Source organism: Musca domestica, unplaced genomic scaffold (assembly GCF_030504385.1).
Source record: "Musca domestica strain aabys unplaced genomic scaffold, Musca_domestica.polishedcontigs.V.1.1 27, whole genome shotgun sequence".
Classification (NCBI taxonomy): Eukaryota; Metazoa; Arthropoda; class Insecta; order Diptera; family Muscidae; genus Musca; species Musca domestica.
Window position 1 is genome coordinate 8,739,072 of NW_026712286.1, and position 19,203 is coordinate 8,758,274.

At 34.2% G+C, this 19,203-nt stretch overlaps 2 protein-coding genes across 11 annotated transcripts in view; one reads left to right on the plus strand and one right to left on the minus strand.

Annotated features, from left to right (window-relative positions):
- LOC101899738 (mitogen-activated protein kinase kinase kinase 13) overlaps nucleotides 1–19,203 on the plus strand; it is a 51,513-nt gene that overhangs the window by 8,478 nt on the left and 23,832 nt on the right. For 5 of the 9 annotated variants that reach the window (XM_011292999.3, XM_011293000.3, XM_059124024.1 and 2 more), the window contains one exon: nucleotides 4,101–4,426. In XM_011292999.3, the coding sequence (XP_011291301.1) occupies nucleotides 4,284–4,426 (143 nt within the window). In that variant the 5' untranslated portion in view covers nucleotides 4,101–4,283. Of the gene's footprint in view, nucleotides 1–4,100; nucleotides 4,427–10,834; nucleotides 11,297–11,428; nucleotides 11,477–19,203 lie in introns of those variants that run through there. The other 4 variants (XM_059124028.1, XM_011293002.3, XM_005180598.4 and 1 more) reach the window with 4 other exon arrangements.
- LOC101892483 (protein I'm not dead yet-like) lies at nucleotides 1,164–3,779 on the minus strand. Of its 2 annotated transcripts, none has more exons than XM_020035740.2 (12): nucleotides 3,719–3,779; nucleotides 3,519–3,645; nucleotides 3,336–3,452; nucleotides 3,118–3,266; nucleotides 2,947–3,061; nucleotides 2,711–2,889; nucleotides 2,459–2,644; nucleotides 2,157–2,251; nucleotides 2,019–2,105; nucleotides 1,768–1,961; nucleotides 1,528–1,665; nucleotides 1,164–1,438 (listed from the first exon to the last, which is right to left on the minus strand). In XM_020035740.2, the coding sequence occupies exons 1-12, from the start codon at nucleotides 3,721–3,723 to the stop codon at nucleotides 1,304–1,306; spliced, it is 1,527 nt and encodes a 508-aa protein (XP_019891299.1). In that variant the 5' UTR covers nucleotides 3,724–3,779; the 3' UTR covers nucleotides 1,164–1,303. The 2 variants fall into 2 exon arrangements, with proteins under 2 accessions (XP_019891299.1, XP_019891298.1); XM_020035739.2 differs by having other exon boundaries at nucleotides 2,312–2,644.

Below are 19,203 nucleotides of genomic sequence, written 5' to 3' on the forward strand. Positions count from 1 at the left end.
TACTCATTATTTCGTTCAATAGGCTTTATAATTCCAAAAAGTAACCGATAACCGGTTCAAAAATTTAGGTAACCGTCTTTTAGAGCCACATATATCCAAAATTTTAAGGCTTATCAGCAAATTCTCTAGATTTGTTTTAATTTGACTATAAAAACCAAACAAAAGTTAACCATAACCGGTTTCAAAACTCGGGTATCCGGTATTTAATTATTTCCAGATTTTTCCAAAACCTAAGGAAATTTTATATTATACTGAATTGCATTATTGTATTGTATTATTTCGTTCATTAGGCTTTATAATTGAAAAAAGTAACGGATAACCGGCTTCAAAAATTTAAGTAACCGGCTTTTAAGTGTCATATTTATCCAAGATTATAAGGCTTATGAGCAAATTATCAAGATTTATTTTAATTTGGCTTTATAAAACCGGCAAAAGTACTCGACAACCGGTTTCAAAACTAGGATAACCGGTTTTTAATTCTCACCAGATTTTTCCAAAACCTGAGGAAATTTTTTGTATTATACTGAATTGTATTATTATATCGTGTTATTTCGTTCATTGGGCTTTATAATTCCAAAAAGTAACCGATAACCGGTTCAAAAATTTAAGTAACCGGCTTTTAAGAGTCACATTTATCCAAAATTTTAAGGCTTATCAGCAAATTCTCTAGATTAATTTTAATTTTGCTTTATAAAGCCGCCGAAAAATAACCGATAACCGATCGATAACTCAAAGCTGGGGTAACCGGTTTTTAATTGGCACCAGATTTTTCCAAAACCGAAGCAATTTTTTTTTATTACCAAATTTTTTTATTACCAAATTTATCATCAAGTTGTCTACATTTGTTTTAATTTGGCTTTATTAAACCGGCAAAAGTAACCGATAACCGGTTCCAAAACTCGGGTAACCGGTTTATAATCTTTACCAGACTTTTCCAAAATCTAAGAAAATTTATTGGATTAATTATTTCTTTACTAAAATTCATATTACCCTAAAAGTAACCGATAACCATTCAAAAATTTTTCGAGTCACCGGATTTTTATTGTCACCAGATATCTCCAAAACTAAAGAAAATGTATTGGAATAATTATTTCTTTAAAAAATCATATTTCCCTAAAAGTAACCGATAACCGGTTTGAAAATTTTTCAAGTAAGCGGTTTTTTATTGTGACCAAATTTTTCCAAGACCAAAGTAATTTATTGGATTAATTATTTCTTTGAAAAAATCATATTTCAAAACAGTAACCGATAACCGGTTTGGAAACTTTCAAGTAACCATTTTTTTTTTTTTAAGAGAAAATTTCTAAAATTCATTATTCCTGGGTGTTTGAGCCCAAATTGGAAATTCTCTGGAGGGGTAAATGAGATAATGCATTATTTGGACATTGACCAGCAGCATTAGCAGGGTAAAGATTGTGGGCAAAATACCTGCCTCGACCTGGATATATAATTTTTTTAGGAAAGATAGGGGGAGAGAATGTTTGTTCGTATCACTCAATTGTAGGGGAAGATGGATCCCAAACTTACCATGTATTTACTTTTGATGCCGGCATATCCCGCCACAATGGCATTTGGCGGAGTACCCACGGGCAAATGGAAGGCCATGCTGGTGGCAATGCCAGCCGGGAATACCAACATGATGGGGTTCATTTTAATGGCAACGGCCTGGGGGGAGGGTAAACACAACCATTCCATAGGGGTTAGAGGTTAGGAAAATTACTTCAGGATTTGAAGGGCATTTTTAAAGAGAGGGAGAATTTTCCTTACCAGCTCCTGGAGTATGGGTATGAGAATGTTACAAATCGGCACATTGGCACTGAAGTTGGTCAAGAATATCCCCGCGGAAATGGCCGAAAATTGTATGGCAAAATCAGGCCAGGATTGCAATGCAGACATGGTCTCTCCCAATAGCTTGGCCATGCCACTCTCCTGGCTGGCATCGGCAAGGGCAAAGCCACCACCTGAAAATTAAAGGGGCAGGAATTGTAAAGTTCTCCAGAAAACCTCGTTTCACTTACCCAGCAGAAAAACCAGGCCCCAGGGAACATGATTGTGCACAAAATCCCAGGTTAGCAATGACCTCTCACGTTGCGATGGATGGGGACCTGGAAAAGGTGGGTTTTAAAGTTTTCTCAAAAGGGAGTGCCTGGACTTACCCTTGGACCTCAAATGGTGGCAGTAGTAACAAGTCATGGGAAACAGAAACAAGGCCAGGACCGTTAACATCACCGCAGCAGATGTTTTGATGGAGCTGAAAACAAAGAAGAGAGGGTGAGTCTTGGAGGGAGTCTAATGAAAGGGATTTTCCTACACGGCATTCAAAAAGTCAGCCCATCCTGGCATAAATCCAGGCGAGCGAGTAAAGAGCAGCCCAATCATGGCCAAAAACCAAAACAGAACCTGCCATTCATGCCAGGACATTGGACCTAATTCCTCATATTTTTCCAATACCACCGACCTAACGGTGTCGGCAGCTTGGGCGCCACTTGACAATTCTTTGGCCACCTGGCTAGAGCGGCGTCCCAGCCCCATGTGTGATATTTGTAGACTGAGGAATAACAACACTGTGTCGCCGATCACCATGGGCATGGACCAGCCCATGAAGCGGGGAAAATCGATTTTATCCGTGGCCTCGGGAAAACGTCTGGGGGGAGGTAAGGGGAACAGAAAGCTCAATCTGAATCAGAAATTTGCCTTTACTTAAACCTACCCCTCAAATAGACCCTTGAATGTTAAGTTCGTGCCCGTTCCTATGAGGGTGCCACACCCACCTATGGTCGAGGCATAGGCTATGCCAAAGTAGAAGGCCAGGGCTACCCGGGAGGAATGGCGTTTACCCTCGCTGGCAGGTTCTTCATCCTCAGGCATCCAAATCTCCAAGACATGGTTCTGAAATTGAGAAAAAAACCGCTCAACATTTTGAGAAATGTCTCGCGATACTCCTACCGTTTCCAGTTCCTGCAGCACTGCCTTGACAATGGGACACATCATGGCCGTTGTGGCCGAATTTGAGATCCACATCGATATGAAACTGGTCACACAAATCAGGCCAATGTGTAATCTGAAAAATTTCGAAATCAAATTTTGATTTTGGATCCAGAAAGTGTTGCTACTAACCTCCGAGGACTACAGCCCACCAGGAGTATTGTTTTCAGTGCCAAACGCTTGTGCAGATTACAGTATTCAATGGCCGAGGCCACAATCAGGCTGCCCAAGAACATGGCCAGGGTGTCTTTGAAGTAATTTTGACAGGTTCTTTCGGAGCTCTGAAACATGGGGGTCAAAGGGGAAAAATACAAAAAAGTTAATCTGAGAGAAAAGTCCTATTCTCTCACCAAAATCTGCATAGCCGGCAGGGCAAAAATCGGCATCAGTGAGGTAACATACAGGGGAATACATTCCGTTATCCAATAGAAACAACAAATCAAGATCAAATACATGCAGCGGAATTCCTGGAATTAGACAACAATAAATGAGAGTTCAAGAGAGGGAGAGAGAGAGTTTTTTTCTCTTCTTACCGCTCTCCCGGGAAAACAAAATATCAATGGACTAAAGGCCAGGGGTATACAAATGGTCAATACTCCCTTCCAATGATAACGGCAGAACCTGGTCGCTAGAGCGGCTTTTGAGGGTAATTCAAAATCCCTTCAAAGAGAGAAAGAGAGGGAGAGAGAGAAACTATGAGCAGCTTCACTCCCCAATCGAATGCGATACTTACGACATGTTTGGAAAACAAGAAATAGAAAAAAATAATTTTTTGTTTTGAAAAATGTCATAGAATTTTCAAAACAAAAAAATTGGAAATAATTTGCAGTTTTGGAAAAAATTCGATAATTATCGATAACTTGTTAAAATTCAATTTTATTTTTTGCTATCGATTAAAACATTGGCGAATGATATTTCTTGAGGAAACAGAAATTTATTTCAATAATGTATATTTTTTTAAATAGGAAAAAACTTATCGATAAAAATATTATCGAAAAATTGTCCTTTAGAAAAATGATTTTTTTTTTAAAAATACATATTTTTATATATTTAAAAATATGTTATCGATAACTATAACACACTTTTTTATCCAAATTCCGTTTTTTCTCTTACAGGTTATCATCGTCGAGTTCGAAAAGTCATTCGATAACAAACAACCTTTCGATAACTTGCCCATGATGCGACGAAGTCCAACCTAAGGGCACCAACACTTGGCAACACAACTTAGGTTTGATGATTTTCGTCGTCGCCGTCGTTAATTTCATTCCGCTAAACGACCACGTCGACCCACGTCGAATATGCAGAGTCTAAGCAAAAGTCGTGAAGATTTGGTTACAGCTTCAAAATTAGCCTCACAAATAGCTTTAGCATCGTACAAACATCAGCGACATGGCAGCAGTCCGAATTTGTATCGCGATCAGACGGATAACATACAAAAGAGGTGAGTAGAAAGGACACTTAAAAAAATTGATGACGACAAACGATAAATTGTGTTATCGAATGTTTTTTTTTTTGCGATTAAACAAAGAGAAACAAACATGGTATGGATAGAAGATGATATTTTATGTTATCGATAAATTATTATGTTGAGAAATTATGTTATCGATAACTACCGATAAATTGTGTTATCGAATAATATCGAGAAATTGTGTTTTTTTTACTAGAGAAACAAATATTGTATGGATAGAAGGCGATATTTTATGTTATCGATAACTTTCGATAAATTGTGTAATCGAAAAATATTGATAATATAGTTTTTTACGATTAAACAAAGTAAACCAAATAAGGTATCGATAAAAATCGATATTTAATGTTATCGATAACTATCGAAAAATTGCGTTATCGAAAAATATTGATAAATATAGCTTTTTTACCATTTAACAAAGAGAAACAAATATGGTATGAATAGAAGACGATATTTTATGTTATCGATAAATTGTGTTATCGAAAAATATAGGGAACCTATGTATTGTTGATATTCAACAAAGAAAAACAAATATATGGTATGGATAGAAGACGATATTTTATGTTATCGATAACTATCGGAAACTTATGTTATCGAAAAATATCGACAAATTATGTTTTTTTTTTTTTGCTGAGAAACAGAAACAAATATGGTAAGGATAGAATACGATATTTATGTTATCGATAGATATCGATAAAATGTGTTATCGAAAAATATTGATAAATATAGTTTTGGATAGAATACGTTATCGCAGGATAGAATACGACATTTTATGTTATTAATAAATTGTGTTATTGAGAAATATAGTTTTTTTTACGATAAAACAAATAAGGTATGCATAGAAGACGATATTTTATGTTATCGATAAATGATGTTATCGAAAAATATGGAGAAATTATTTTTGATTTTACTATTCAACAAAGATAAGCTGAAATGGTACCGATAAAATTCGATATTTGTGTTATCGATAACTATCGATAAATTGTGTTATTAAAAAATACCAAAATATTTCAAAATATTAAATATTATCGATACGTAACGATAAATTGTGTTATGGAAAAATATCGATAAACATGTTAGAAACATGTTATCGAAAAATATAGTGAAACTATGTATTTTTACTATTCAACAAAGAGAAATAAATATGGTATCGATAAAAGTCGATATTTATGTTATCGATAAATACCAAAAAATTTCCTATTTTTTTATTTTTTTACTATTTAATATGGAAACGACAAAAGTCGATACGTATCGATAAATTGTGTTATGGAAAAATATCGATACGCATGTTAGAAACATGTTATCGCTAATTATTGATACATTTTGCTATTGAAAGATGGGTATTTAGCAAACTAGTTATCGATAAATATGGAAAATATGTTGTGGATAATATATTTCTTAGAGTAAAATAAAATAAAAAATAATAAATTTTAGAAAAAGCAAGAAAAACTGAGGTTATCGATAACTATCGAAAAATGTTTGTTATCAATAGCTTTCGACAAATTTTTGTTATCGATAAACCTGTTATCGAAGAAAAGTTTTTCGGAAATTCGACACTTTTTTCAATAATATGCACTGTTTATAACAAAAAATAAGCTATCGATAACTATTGGAAATTTTTTGTTATCGATAAACGAGTTATCGAAGAATAACTTTTTAAAAAACAGATTTTTTTCTAGAATACATATTTTTGGTAACAAAAAAGGTTATCGATAATTATTGAAAATTTTTGCTATCGATAAATGTGTTATCGAACTTTTTTCAAAAATCCACATTTATTTGAATCCTCTAAGTGCTCTGTTCCAGGAACTGCAATCTACTAGTTTTGCAATTTTTTTCGATATCATAAAGAAAAAAATCGTAAAAAATTTACATTCTGGATAGACGTGTTATCGAAAAAAATTTTTTTAGAAAAAAGAAATTTTCGAAAAAGAAAGAAAAACTGAGGTTAAAATTTTTGTTATCGATAAACGTGTTATCAAAGAATAGTTTTTTTAGAAATCCGACATTTATTTCAATAATATGCACTGTTTATAACAAAAAATAAGCTATCGATAACTATTAGAAAATTTTTGTTATCGATAAATGTGTTATCGAAATATAGGTTTTTATACAACCGAATTTGTTTTGGAATACATATTTTTGGTAATAAAAAAGGTTATCGATAATTATTGAAAATTTTTGCTATCGATAAATGTGTTATCGATTTTATTTCAAAAATCTAAATTTTTTTGAATCCCCTAAGTGCCTTGTTCCAGAAACTGCAATCACCAATGGAAAATTTTTAAATTCCACTTGTGCTCCTCCCGGCTTAGGGAATCGAACCCGTCCAATGTACTCCACTTCGTCTTGGCCAATTCCCTTCCTTCAAGTTTTTTTTCTTTCATTCAAGCAACGATCGAACACGTGTACTTTGTATGTCGGTTATTACACACAAAATGTACCCACAATTCCTGTGATTGACTCTCTTTGTAAACACTCTCTGCTGTTATTCTCTTTCTTTCTCTCTTCCTCAACTAAACCAAGTTGCCGCAAAAGCCATCTAAAAATATCAATCAATAAAATAATTGCAAATCGTGGTATAATTACGTATGAATGTTGTTATTATTTTTTTTCTTTTCGAACCGCTTATATGGCCATGTGTGTATGCCTGTGTTGGTGTTGGTGTTGCTGCGATGTTGGTCGACCAGCCAACCTACCAACAATTCGTTGGTTCCCACAACACCTACGGAAAGTTGGAGCCATCAGAAAAGTAGTTGCGTAGTTGTCTTATTTTGTTTTTTTAGACGATGTCGTCAAAGCTGCTCTCAAAAAAAAATATTCACATGGCCAAAGGTGGTATGTGGAGATGGTGGCCGGATGGTTGGAGAGATGGCTGGTTGGATGGCTGGTTGGTTGTATGGCAATAGCAATAAATTTCGAATGCAATGCGACTTAATGCTTGGCTGGCTGCCTCAATAGTTACCAGCAGTACGGCCTTTAGGAAATTCGTCAAGTGCCACACAGTTACCCATGTGTGGGGGGATGCCGTAGAGAGTGACAGATTTAATTTTTTCTATGATTTTTTTTATAATTCTCCCTTACTTTGAACCTTTTGGCTTCGATTTTTCGTTACGAAGTTGTGAAAATTGGAATTCAACCATCTTCAAATGTTTGGTTTTAACTCTCTTGAGAATGTCATCTGAATTCATATTTTACAGAGAACAGCAGTGAGGGAGAGTGAGAGAAAGAGCGGCACACATTCAGAGAGAAAATAACGTATAAGGTCGTTGTTGTTATCGGAGTATTGTTTACAAATATCAGAGATGGAAGGGCCATAGAAATGGTACGTTTTCTGTAGAAAATGTACAAAACCGGATTTTTGCTTGTGAGAGAGAAAAGAATAAGTTTCCATGGGGACAAGCAGAGGCCGGACTTCCAGAATAATTCAAGAGCATAAAAAAGGCTTTGACAAATATCTTTAAACACAAACGTAAATGCAACGCTCGATATAAAAAACTGCAACCAATTTCAGACTGCTGTCATTTCTAAGCCACTTGTCCGACAGCTGTTAAACTTATTCCAGTGACAGCTCATTATATTGTTTACAAGCGTACAAAAGCATTTTCGTGAGAATTTTCCAGAAAAAAAGTTATTCGCGATGGAATTCAAGGGTGATAGTGTGATTTCTTTACATTTGGCTGGAGAACCTCAAGTGGCTATCGTTAGAGCACTCCAGCATTTAAATGTGAATAAATCTTTTGTGTCTCGTACCTCGTGCCTCTCGTCTGGTAGGGTAGCCCGACATAAAGGAAGTGGACGGAAAAAAACAGTAACATTTGCAGAAATGGTTCGAAAAGTAAAGAAGCGATTTGATCGCAACCCGCGTCGCAGTGGCCAAAAAAAAAGGGCTCGTGAACTGAACATATCGCAATATTCCATTCGGCAAAAGTTGAAAAATTAGCTCGGGGTAAAAGCATTGAAATTCCAAAAAGTGCAAGAACTTACACCGCAACAGAAAGAAAATAGAGTCAAAAGAGCTAAAGAGTTGCTTCGCTTGGCTGAAAGTGGTGAACTGCCGAATTTGGTTTTCTCCGATGAGAAAACATTCGTTGTCCAGCCGAACGGCCATGGTGATGGTGTGGGGCCGCCATAACAGCCAATGGCCGCTCTCTCCGCTCGTATTAATCGACCGTAGCATTTGAATAAATGCCGAATATTATCGCGAAAGGTTACAAAATGAGAAAGGTTACAAAATGAGAAATGAGAAATGAGGTTCCTCGCTTCATTTCTGGCGCACAATGGCCACCAAAATCTTCGGATACCAATCCGTTGGACTATTGTGTCTGGAGTATTTTGCAGGGAAAGCAAGGTTGGCACTAAAAAAACCAAAGTGTCGTTCACCTAAAGCAAGCGCTTCGCCGGAAATGGGATAAAATACCGCAGAGCAACATACGGGTAGCGTGAGACAATTTCATTCGCCATTTTAAGGCCATAATTCGTGCCAAATGTGACCAATTGGAACAAATCTAAACTTATTCTAAAATTTGATGTTACTTCCGACATTTTTTGTTTTCATTCGTTTCCTTTAAAATAACTTAATTTAAAATCCGGACTCTGGGTGTTTTTTTTTTAATTTTCCCAAAAAATCGACCTTTGAGGCCCTGGGTTTGGCTATTAAAAAATGGTATTTTAAAATTCACTTTTAAGCCTCTGACAAGTTTTTTTAAAAATTCTACAAAAAAAAATCTCTCTGTGTAAACCTTTAAAAAAGTCTTGAAAAATCCAAGTTATAGGCTCTGAATGGTCCTCTAAATTAATTTGAAAAAAATTCTTGTTAGGGTCTCTGGATGGTTCTTTTAAAATTTTCCTAAATAAGCCACATTTGAGGCCCTGAATTCTGTTTTAAAAGTGTTCATTTAAAATTCACATTGTTTTTTTTTTTATTACTCCCAAAAGGCTCGGAATGGTCCTTTAACGTGGTGTTAAAAAATCCAAGTTTGAGGTTTTGGATGGTCCTTGAAAATATTCTCTTAAAAATTCTTATTTGGGGCTCTGGATGATTCTTTTAAAATTTTCCAAAAAAAAAACCGACATTTAAGGTCCTGCATTCTGCTTTAAAATGGTTTTTGAAAATTCAAATTTAAGTCTCTAATTGGATTTTTTTAGAAATACTCTCTAAAACCCTCATTAAAGGATCTGGGTGGATATAAAAATGGAATATTTCAGGCTCTGGATGGATTCACTTCTGGATTCACAGCCTCTGCTTGTTTTTTTTTTAAATATTAAACTCCAATAAAAGGCTCGGAATGGTCCTTTAACGTGGTGTTAAAAAATCCAAGTTTAAGGATCTGGATGGTCCTTGAAAATATTCTCTTAAAAATTCTTAGTTAGGGCTCTGGAGGGTTCTTTTAGAATTTTCCAAAAAAAACCGACATTTATGGTCCTGCATTCTGCTTTAAAAATGTTTTTTAAAAATTCACATTTAAGCCTCTGATTGTTGTTTTTAGAAAAACCGCCATTGAAGGATCTGGGTGGGTATAAAAATTGAATATTTTAGGCTCTCGATGGATTCACTTCTGGAGTCACAGCCTCTGCTTGTTTTTTTGTTAATACTAAATCCCAATAAAAGGCTCGGAATGGTCTTTTAAAGTAGTGTTAAAAAAATCCAGGTTTGAGGTTTTGAATGGTCCTTGAAAATATTCTCTTAAAAATTCTTATATGGGGCTCTGGATGGTACTTTTAAAATTTTCCAAAAAAAAAAAAATAAATAAAAACATTTAAGGTCCTGCATTCTTCTTTAAAAATTGTCTTTGAAAATTCACATTTAAGCCTCTGATTGGTTTTTTTAGAAATACTCTCAAAAAACCCCATTTAAAGGAGCTGGGTGGGTATAAAAATTCAATATTTTAGGCTCTGGATGGATCCACTTCTGGATTCACATCCTCTGTTTGTTTTTTATAAATACTATATCCCAAATTAAATTTTTCCAAAAAAAAAAATAATAATAATAATCCGATATTTAAGGTCCTGCATTCTGCCTTAAAAATGGTTTTTGAAAATTCACATTTAAGCATCTGATTGGTTTTTTTTAGAAATACTCTCAAAATATATTTTTATATTGGATATAAAAATTCAATATTTTAGGCTCTACATGGCCTTTAAAATTAGTCCCTGCTTAAGGACCTGGATGGCTTCATATGAGGACAAATGGTAGTATGGGGTCTTGTTAATGTTTTCCGGTTTAATATAAAACGTGTACTCTCTTGAAATAACGTACTATTTTTAGTACCCACCATACTCCGAATTTCCATCCCTGGCATTGATGCCATTGAGATGAAGTGGGGAGCCTCCTAACTCACCCAAAACAAAAGAGCAGAGCACAAAAAACCCACAAAGCAACAGACTGGCTGGCCAGACAGCTAGACAATCGTCGTTGTTATTGTTGTTGTTTTTTTACGATCGATCGTCGGTTACTGCTGGCTGGCTGGCAAGCGGCAAGACCTCCAAATGAAAAATCTCCGCCTGAGCATAATAGTAGACGTGCAAATTCTCGGCAAAACGGTTACGGTGAGCGCACGCTTAGCTTAAATGCTTGGCGGGTTGAAATCAGCAAATCGACAATAAACAAAAAAAAACGAAGTGCGGCTAACTAAAACGCAGAAATAACAGCAACAACAACACTTGAATATTGGCGACAAATATTAATACAAACGTGCAATATTAAAAATAAAACAACAACAACTACGAATTTCATTATCATTTTTTTGAGTGTGTTTTTGTTAATAACCACAAAGAGCAGCAACAACAAAAAATAATAAAAAAAATATTAATTTTTTCTTGGCTTCTTGAGTTATATGCGTGAGTGTGAGTGTGTGTGTGTTCGAATGTTGTTGTGTTAAAATGGCACAAAATATTAAAAAACAAAAATAATAAGAAACAACAACAAGCAACATAGTTAAAAATCTTAACGTTTTTTTTTTTTTTTTTTGAAAATAGATACAAAAACAAAAGTATAAAAAATTAAAAATAAAGAATGGCAAAAAGGTACAAATATTGATTTTTCTAGTCTCTGCAATCTTTGGCAAAAAAAAAATAAATGCCAACAACGTCAAAGCAAACACAAAGCCAGTCAGCCAACCAGCCAGTGATAAGAAAATCCAACAAAAAGTGCAACAAAAGTTAAAAGCTTTTTTTGACAAAGGAAATATGAAAATGAAATTAAAAAAAAATCGAATAAAGTGATTTTTTGAAAATTCTCTACCATTCATGGATGGCTGGAAAGTGATCCAAAAAAAAAAAAAAAAAAAAAAAAAAACAAAAACAAAAAAAAAAATCTTCTTAAAATCAACGAAAATTCTAAGCTGCCTAACAGAAAATGAGAGCAGCCTTACCTGCCCAACTCTGCCGCCTTGTGATAATTTCTTTCATTGTTTTTTTTTTTTTCACATGCAATTTTACAATACAATACAAAACTGGGTCCCATCATTGTTTTTCCTTAATTCACACACAGAACACATTCCCACTTTCTCTCTTACGCTCACCTAAGCTCGCTCTCTCTCTCTCTCCCCCTCACTCATATGAACAGCATTACAACGGTGTTTCCCCCCAAAGAAAAACAACACACATTAGCTCTTGCCACAACATACTCTACTAATGTCCTCTCTCTCTCTCACATGTTCATGCTCACTCTCTCTCTCCCTTTATTCCTTCATTACTACAAACTGCCAGTGTCATTGACTAAATTAATCTTTCCCTACGAGCGAGCGCGCGCGTGTGTGTGATAAAAAATGTCAATCTCCTTGTTTACAATATTGCGTGAGAATCACAAAACGACAGCAGCAACAACAATCAAATCATTAATCTCACCATATAATTCTCCCACTCTTCCCCAGCACACATTATTGTTGTTCTTTTTTTTCTTTCTTGTTTTTTTCCTCACCTTGACGTCATGTTAACATTTAAAACCAAAAAAACAAAAAAATAAGCCACCAAACAAAATTGGTGGTTGTTATTGTTTCTTTAGATCTCCTCTCCTTCCATCATTCTTTTCCGTTGTTAAGTTTGTTTAACTTGTCGTTAAGTAGTTTTTTTTAGTGGCTTGAACTAAAAATAGCTTAAAAAGGCAACACAGTTGGGGTAAAAGATAAATGGAAAATATATCTAATAAAATAGAAGAGGTCTCATTTCGAATAGGATCTCTCTGAAAAGTTTTTTTTTACAATTTCAATATGTATAACAGTTATAAAACTGTTATACTCTGTGTGATACAATGGGAAAACCCCCGAAATTGTTCTAGGGAACGTCGGAAATTGTATTTTCTTTATTTCGAAGTGTATAACAGTTATAAAAAAACTGTTATACAAACTGTTATACTCTAAAAAAATGTCCTATTTTTTTAAAAGTTCTCTAAATGTGATTTAAAATATCAGAAATTGTTTATTTCTTAAGTTTTACTTGTATAACAGTTATAAAAACTGTTATACTCTGTGGAATAGAATGAGAAAACGCCCCAAAATTGTTCTAGAGAACGTCAGAAATTCTATTTTTTTCATTTCGAAGTGTGTAACAGTTATAAAAAACTGTTTTTCTCGCAAAAAATGTCATAAAACATTTGAAAGTGCTCTAAATATGATCAGAGATTGATAGTTTTACTTGTATAACAGTTATAAAAACTGTTATACTCTGTGTAATACAATGGAAATCCCCCTAAATTGTTCTAGAGACCGTCAGAAATTATATTTTCTTCATTTCAGAGCGTATAACAGTTATAAAAAACTGTTATACAAACTGTTACAATCTCAAAAAATGTCTTAAAACATTTGAAAGTGTTCTAAATGTGATCAGAGATTGTTTATTTGTTAAGTTTTACTTGTATAACAGTTATAAATACTGTTATACTTTGTGTAATACAATGGTAAACCCCCCGAAATTATTCTAGAGAACGTCAGAAATTTTATTTTCATCTTTTCGAAGTGTATAACACTTATGAAAAAACTGTTATACTCTCAAAAAATGTCCTAATTCATTTAAGATTGCTCAAAATGTGATTTAAAACTTCAAAGATTGTTTATTTGTTAAGTTTTACTTGTATAACAGTTATAAAAACTGTTATACTCTGTGTAATACAATGGGAAAACCCCCGAAATTGTTCTAGAGAAATTATATTTTCTTCATTTCGAAGTGTATAACAGTTATAAAAAAACTGTTATACAAACTATTATACTCTCAAAAAATGCCATAAAACATTTGAAAGTGCTCTAAATGTGTTCAGAGACTGTTTATTTGTTAAGTTTTACTTGTATAACAGTTATAAAAACTGTCATACTCTGTGCAATACAATGGAAAAACTTCCCAAGTTGTTGTAGAGAACGTCAGAAATTGTATTTTCTTAATTTCGAAGTGTATAACAGTTTTAAAAACTGTTATACAAACTCTTATACTCTCAAAAAAAAATTCAAAACAATTCAAGAAAATGTACGTATTTTCAATTCATTAGAATTAAACATCTTTTAAAGAATAGGAAAACTCATAAATAGTCATCTATTGACCAGGAAACTGTTTGTATAACAGTTTTTAAAACTGTCATAATATATCTAAGGCAACAAATAAACATTAAATTTCTCCAGGTTGCATCAGAAGCAATTTTGAGCTTAATTTATATGTGTATAACAGTTATATAAAACTGTTATACAAACTGTTATACTCTCAAAAAATGTCCAAAAAAAGTACGTACTGCCAATTCAATAGAATTAAAACTCAATTGGGCTCTATGGATATAGAATAGGAAACGTTCTCCATTGGTTTTAATAGGAGACCAAATACAACTACTGAATTGGAGTCCCCATCACAAGCCTTTTGGAAATTGGTTTCGTAGAATGGAAAACCTCCATAAAATAAGTTATTTCATAACATACTGTAATTGTGCTATATTACTGTCCCACACTGTTTTGACTCTTGCATTGAATAGTGGTTATTGTTTTTTTTGTCGCCGTCTTTTTTTTTGCCCACTCACGTATGGCCAACAAATTGGTCAAAATAATTCACCATGTATTTGGTATTCAATTACAATTTGTTGTTCATGATCGACTGATCACATACACACACACACTCGTATACGTATGTTACCACGCGGGCTAAGAAGAGAGGCACGCAAGTGCTCAATCGGTTTCCAAGCATTAACAAAATGACATACCTCTGTCACTGGGAGGAAGGAAAGTTATGTGCGTGGTTTTTGCCTTTGAGGGGGTGATGTAAATTCAAAGAGGCTTAAAGCGGGGTGCAATGAAAAGAAAAGTTAAGTCATTGAAGGTTATGCGTTTTGGTTATTTTTTGTTTGCAGCGCCAGTTTGATTTATAGGAAATGGAGCGTGGATAAATGTCTGGGAATTTTGATGATATTATTTAATATAGAATATATTATTTAATAGGAAATTTGGCCTAATTTCTTCTTGATTTTTAAGGAGTACGTTTTCTGTGTGTATTTTACTTGGTGTAATAGTTTACGAAAACTGTTATACACAGCGAAATTCATAAAAAGGGGAAATTTAGTTAATACAATTAAATGCTTTTGATATTAATATTTATTTCTGACAATTTTTGTGAGTATAACAGTTTGTATAACAGTTTTGATAACTGTTATATGTTACGAAATGAAGCGCAAATTAGCTCCCGGTGTTTCCTAAGCCATTTTAGTAAGGATTCTCGGCATTTTACTTGATATAACAGTTTATTAAAACTGTTATACACAGCGGAATGCATAAAAAAGGAAATTTATTGAATGTAATCAGCTGTTTTGGAAATTAGTTTATTTTTTCTGACAATTTTAGCACGTATAACGGTTTCTATAACTGTTATACCCACCTAAATGAAGCGTAAATTAATTTCTGTTGCTTCCCAAGCCATTTTAGTAAGGGTTTTGTGTAGTTTGCTTAGTTTTTTTTAGTTTATGAAAACTGTTATACACAGCGCAATACATAAAAAGGGGAAATTAAGTTAATACTATCAAATGCTTTTGATATTAATGCTTATTTCTGACAATTTTTGTGAGTATAACAGTTTGTATAACAGTTTCGATTACTGTTATACGTTACGAAATGAAACGTAAATTAGTTTGTGATGTTTACCAAGCCATTTTAGTGAGTGCTCTTGTGCATTTTACTTGGTATAACAGTTAATTATAACTGTTATACATAGAGAAATGCAACATAATCCATTTTATGTTGTTCTAATAACCTTTCCACAGCTTTTGAAGAGGTTTTATGTTAGTATAACAGTTATTATAACTGTTATACAAACTGTTATACTGCCCCAAAAAATTGCAGAAATTATTTACATTGTGTTAAACGATGAAATATAAGTATATATACTAGTTTTTAGGGCATAAATGTATTTAAACTGCATAGAATTAAACTAGAATTTCAAAATTTTCCTATTTTTTTGTAATAAAAAAAAATTGTAAATATCTTTTTTCAAGACAGTCTTCCATATCTTCCACTTAAAATCTGTGTTTTTTTTCTTAACATCTCTTACCTATTGACATACTTTTGGGCCAATATCTTTAATAATTTCTATGAATACCAAAACCACCACTCCTCTCAGATCTCTTCCAATTTCGAATTAAAGGCATGGATTGTGTAGGTTTTTTGTTTTTTTTTTTTTATAAAAACAAGAAAAAAACCATATAACAAATATTTGTTTTTGTGCCAGCTAAAACCGGCCTGCTCTAGCCATTAGCTAACTGCTGCTGTTGTTGCGGTGGCATTCTTCTGAAGTGCTGCTGTGCGGTTTTATTGGTTTCTGACCTTACGACGACAATGTTTTCTGTTTCAAAATTAATTTTATTTTTAAAATGAAAACGTCTTGGGGTTTTAGAAAACAATTCTCTCCTACCATATTCTTTAAGGAAAGTCTGTGGCTAACATCCCCGGAATCCCCGTTTTAGAAGTAGCGCTCAACATAAAATAATTACTTCTAATCAATGGAAAATTTCAAAGTCTAATTTGAAAATTTTCCATTCGAATAAAATGTGCGTGTGTGTGCGTTGGAATTTGTGTGTGTGTGTGTGTATTCTTGTTTTGATGGGAGGCGAGGTTTTATTTCAAACTCTGTTATGATGATCATGTTGTGTTATCGTCTTTTCTCAAATATGACGAGATTTTATGAAAAACTAGGCACAGTGGGCGAAATTGCTGAGATAAAAGGCATCACATAAAGTGTCTGGTTTTAGGCGAAAAAATGGGGACATCCTATGAAGTATTCTATTGAATAAGAGGCCCCCTTTGGATTTTTATACCCTCAGTAATATGGCTAGAGAGGGTATATATCATTTGATATAGCCAAAAAGAGCCTCCTCGAAATAATGGTTTTAGAGCCTAGGTCTCTTTGGACTAAATCCGTCTCAGGCCATTTGGAGTCGATCTAGCGTTGTCCGTCCGTCTGCCTGGCTGGAGCGCACGATAACTCTCGAAGGGAGTATCCGATTTGGTCCAAACTTGGTACATCGTAATATTATTGGCAAACTTAGATCGAGTTCGGAGATTGACAATATCGGCCCACTCCTTTTGGTACCTCTCCCACAAAAGCCCGAAATTTTCAAAGAAAATATTTTATTGCACAGAAAGAGAAAGGATAATCCTATTTTTGCCTAACTTTGCAAATCCTAATATTTTCATTAGTTCTAGGTCAGGTGCGAAAATGGACAATATCGGCCCACTCCATCAAGTACCTCTTCCACAAAGGGTCAAAATTTTAAATAATTATAACTCTCATAAAATATGATGTAAGAGTCCGATTGCCTTCAAATTACGCACAGCGCAATATTTTTAGTATATCAAGGTCTGGTGTGAAGATGGAATATATCGGTCCACTCCTTCTGGTACCTCCCCCACAAAGGGTTCAAAGTTTTGAATAACCAAAACGAACATAAAATCAGAAATAAGCATCTGATTCTTTTCAAATTTCGCACATCGCATTATTTCTACTAACACAAGATCTGTTGTGAAGATGTGATACTTCGGCGCACTGCTTCTGGTACCTCCCCCACGAAGGCATCAAAATTTTGAATATCAATGAAGCCCATAAAACGCGAAATTAAAATCCGATTCCATTCAGACTTGGCACAGCTCAATATTTCCATCAACACAATATCTGTTGTAAAGATGGTAGAGATCGGACCACACCTGCTGGTACCTCCCCCACAAAGGGTTCAAAGTTTTGAATAACCAAAACGAGCATAAAATCCGAAATAAGCATCCGATTCTCTTCATATTTCACACATCCCATTATTGATACTAACACAAGATTTGCTGTGAAAATGGGATGCATTGGCGCACTGCTTCTGGCACCTCTCCCACGAAGGCATCAAAATTTTGAATATCCATGAAGCCCATAAAACGCGAAATTAAATTCCGATTCCATTCAGAATTGGCTCATCTCAATATTTCCATCTACACAAGATCTGTTATAAAGATGGTAGAGATCGGACCACACCTTCTGGTACCTCCCCCACAAAAGGTCAAAATTTTGAATAATTATATCTCTCTTAAAATGTAAAATAAGTACCTGATTCTTTCTAAACTTCACACATCCCAATATTTTTATCAACACAAGGTCAGTTATAAAGATGGTAGAGATCGGACCACACCTTCTGGTACCTCGCCCACAAAGGGTCAAAATTTTGAATAACCTAAACGAGCATAAAATCCGAAATAAGCATCTGGTTCTCTTCATATTTCACACATCTCAATATTTCCATCAACACAAGATCTGTTATAAAGATGGTAGAGATCGGACCACACCTGCTTGTACCTCCCCCACAAAAGAGTCAAATTTTTGAATAATTATATCTCTCTTAAAATGTAATATAAGCATCGGATTCTTTCTAAACTTCACACATCCCAATATTTTTATCAAAACAAGATCTGGTGTGAAGATGAGAAATATCGATCTACTCCTTCTGATACCTCCCCAACAAAGGGTTCAAAGCTTTGAATGACCAAAACGGTTATAAATTCCGACATAAGCATCTGGTTCTCTTCATATTTCACAAATCTCAATATTTCCAGCAATACAAGATATGCTGTGAAGATGGAATATATCGGACCACACCTGCTGGTACCTCCCCCACAAAGGGTCAAAATTTTGAATAATTATATCTCCATTAAAATCTGAAATAAGCATCTGATTCTTTCGAAACTTCGCACATTCCAATATTTTTATCAACACAAGGTCTGGTGTGAAGATGGAAAATGTCGGCCCATTCCTTCTGGTACCTCCGCCACAAAGGATTAAAATTCCGAATAACCAAAAATTAAATAAAATAACAAATAAGCATCCGATTCTCTTCATATTTCACACATCCAATTATTTCTACCAACACAAGATCTGCTGTGAAGATGGAATATATCGGTCCACTCCTTCTGGTGCCCTCCTTACAAATGGTCAAAATTTTGAATAATTATATCCCTCTTAAAATGTAAAATAATCATCTGATTCATTCGAAACTCCGCATATCCAAATATTTTTATCAACACAAGATCTGTTATAAATATGGTAGAGATCGGACCACACCTTCTGGTACCTCCCCCACAAAGGGTCAAAAATTTGAATAATAATATCTCTCTTAAAATCAGAAATATGTACCTGATTCTTTCGAAACTTCGCACATCCCAATATTTTTATCTACACAAGATCTGGTGTGAAGATGAGATACATCGATCTACTCCTTCTGGTACCTTCCCCACAAAGGTCAACATTTTGAATAACCAAAACCA

What these genes read in the sequence shown, in the direction of transcription:
- LOC101892483 (XM_020035739.2), bottom strand. An exon ending in TGCTGCAGGAACTGGAAACG is followed by an intron (nt 2,890 to 2,946) that starts GTAGGAGTATCG and finishes TCTCAATTTCAG; the next exon opens with AACCATGTCTTGGAGATTTG. An exon ending in CCACCATTTGAGGTCCAAGG is followed by an intron (nt 2,106 to 2,156) that starts GTAAGTCCAGGC and finishes CACCTTTTCCAG; the next exon opens with GTCCCCATCCATCGCAACGT.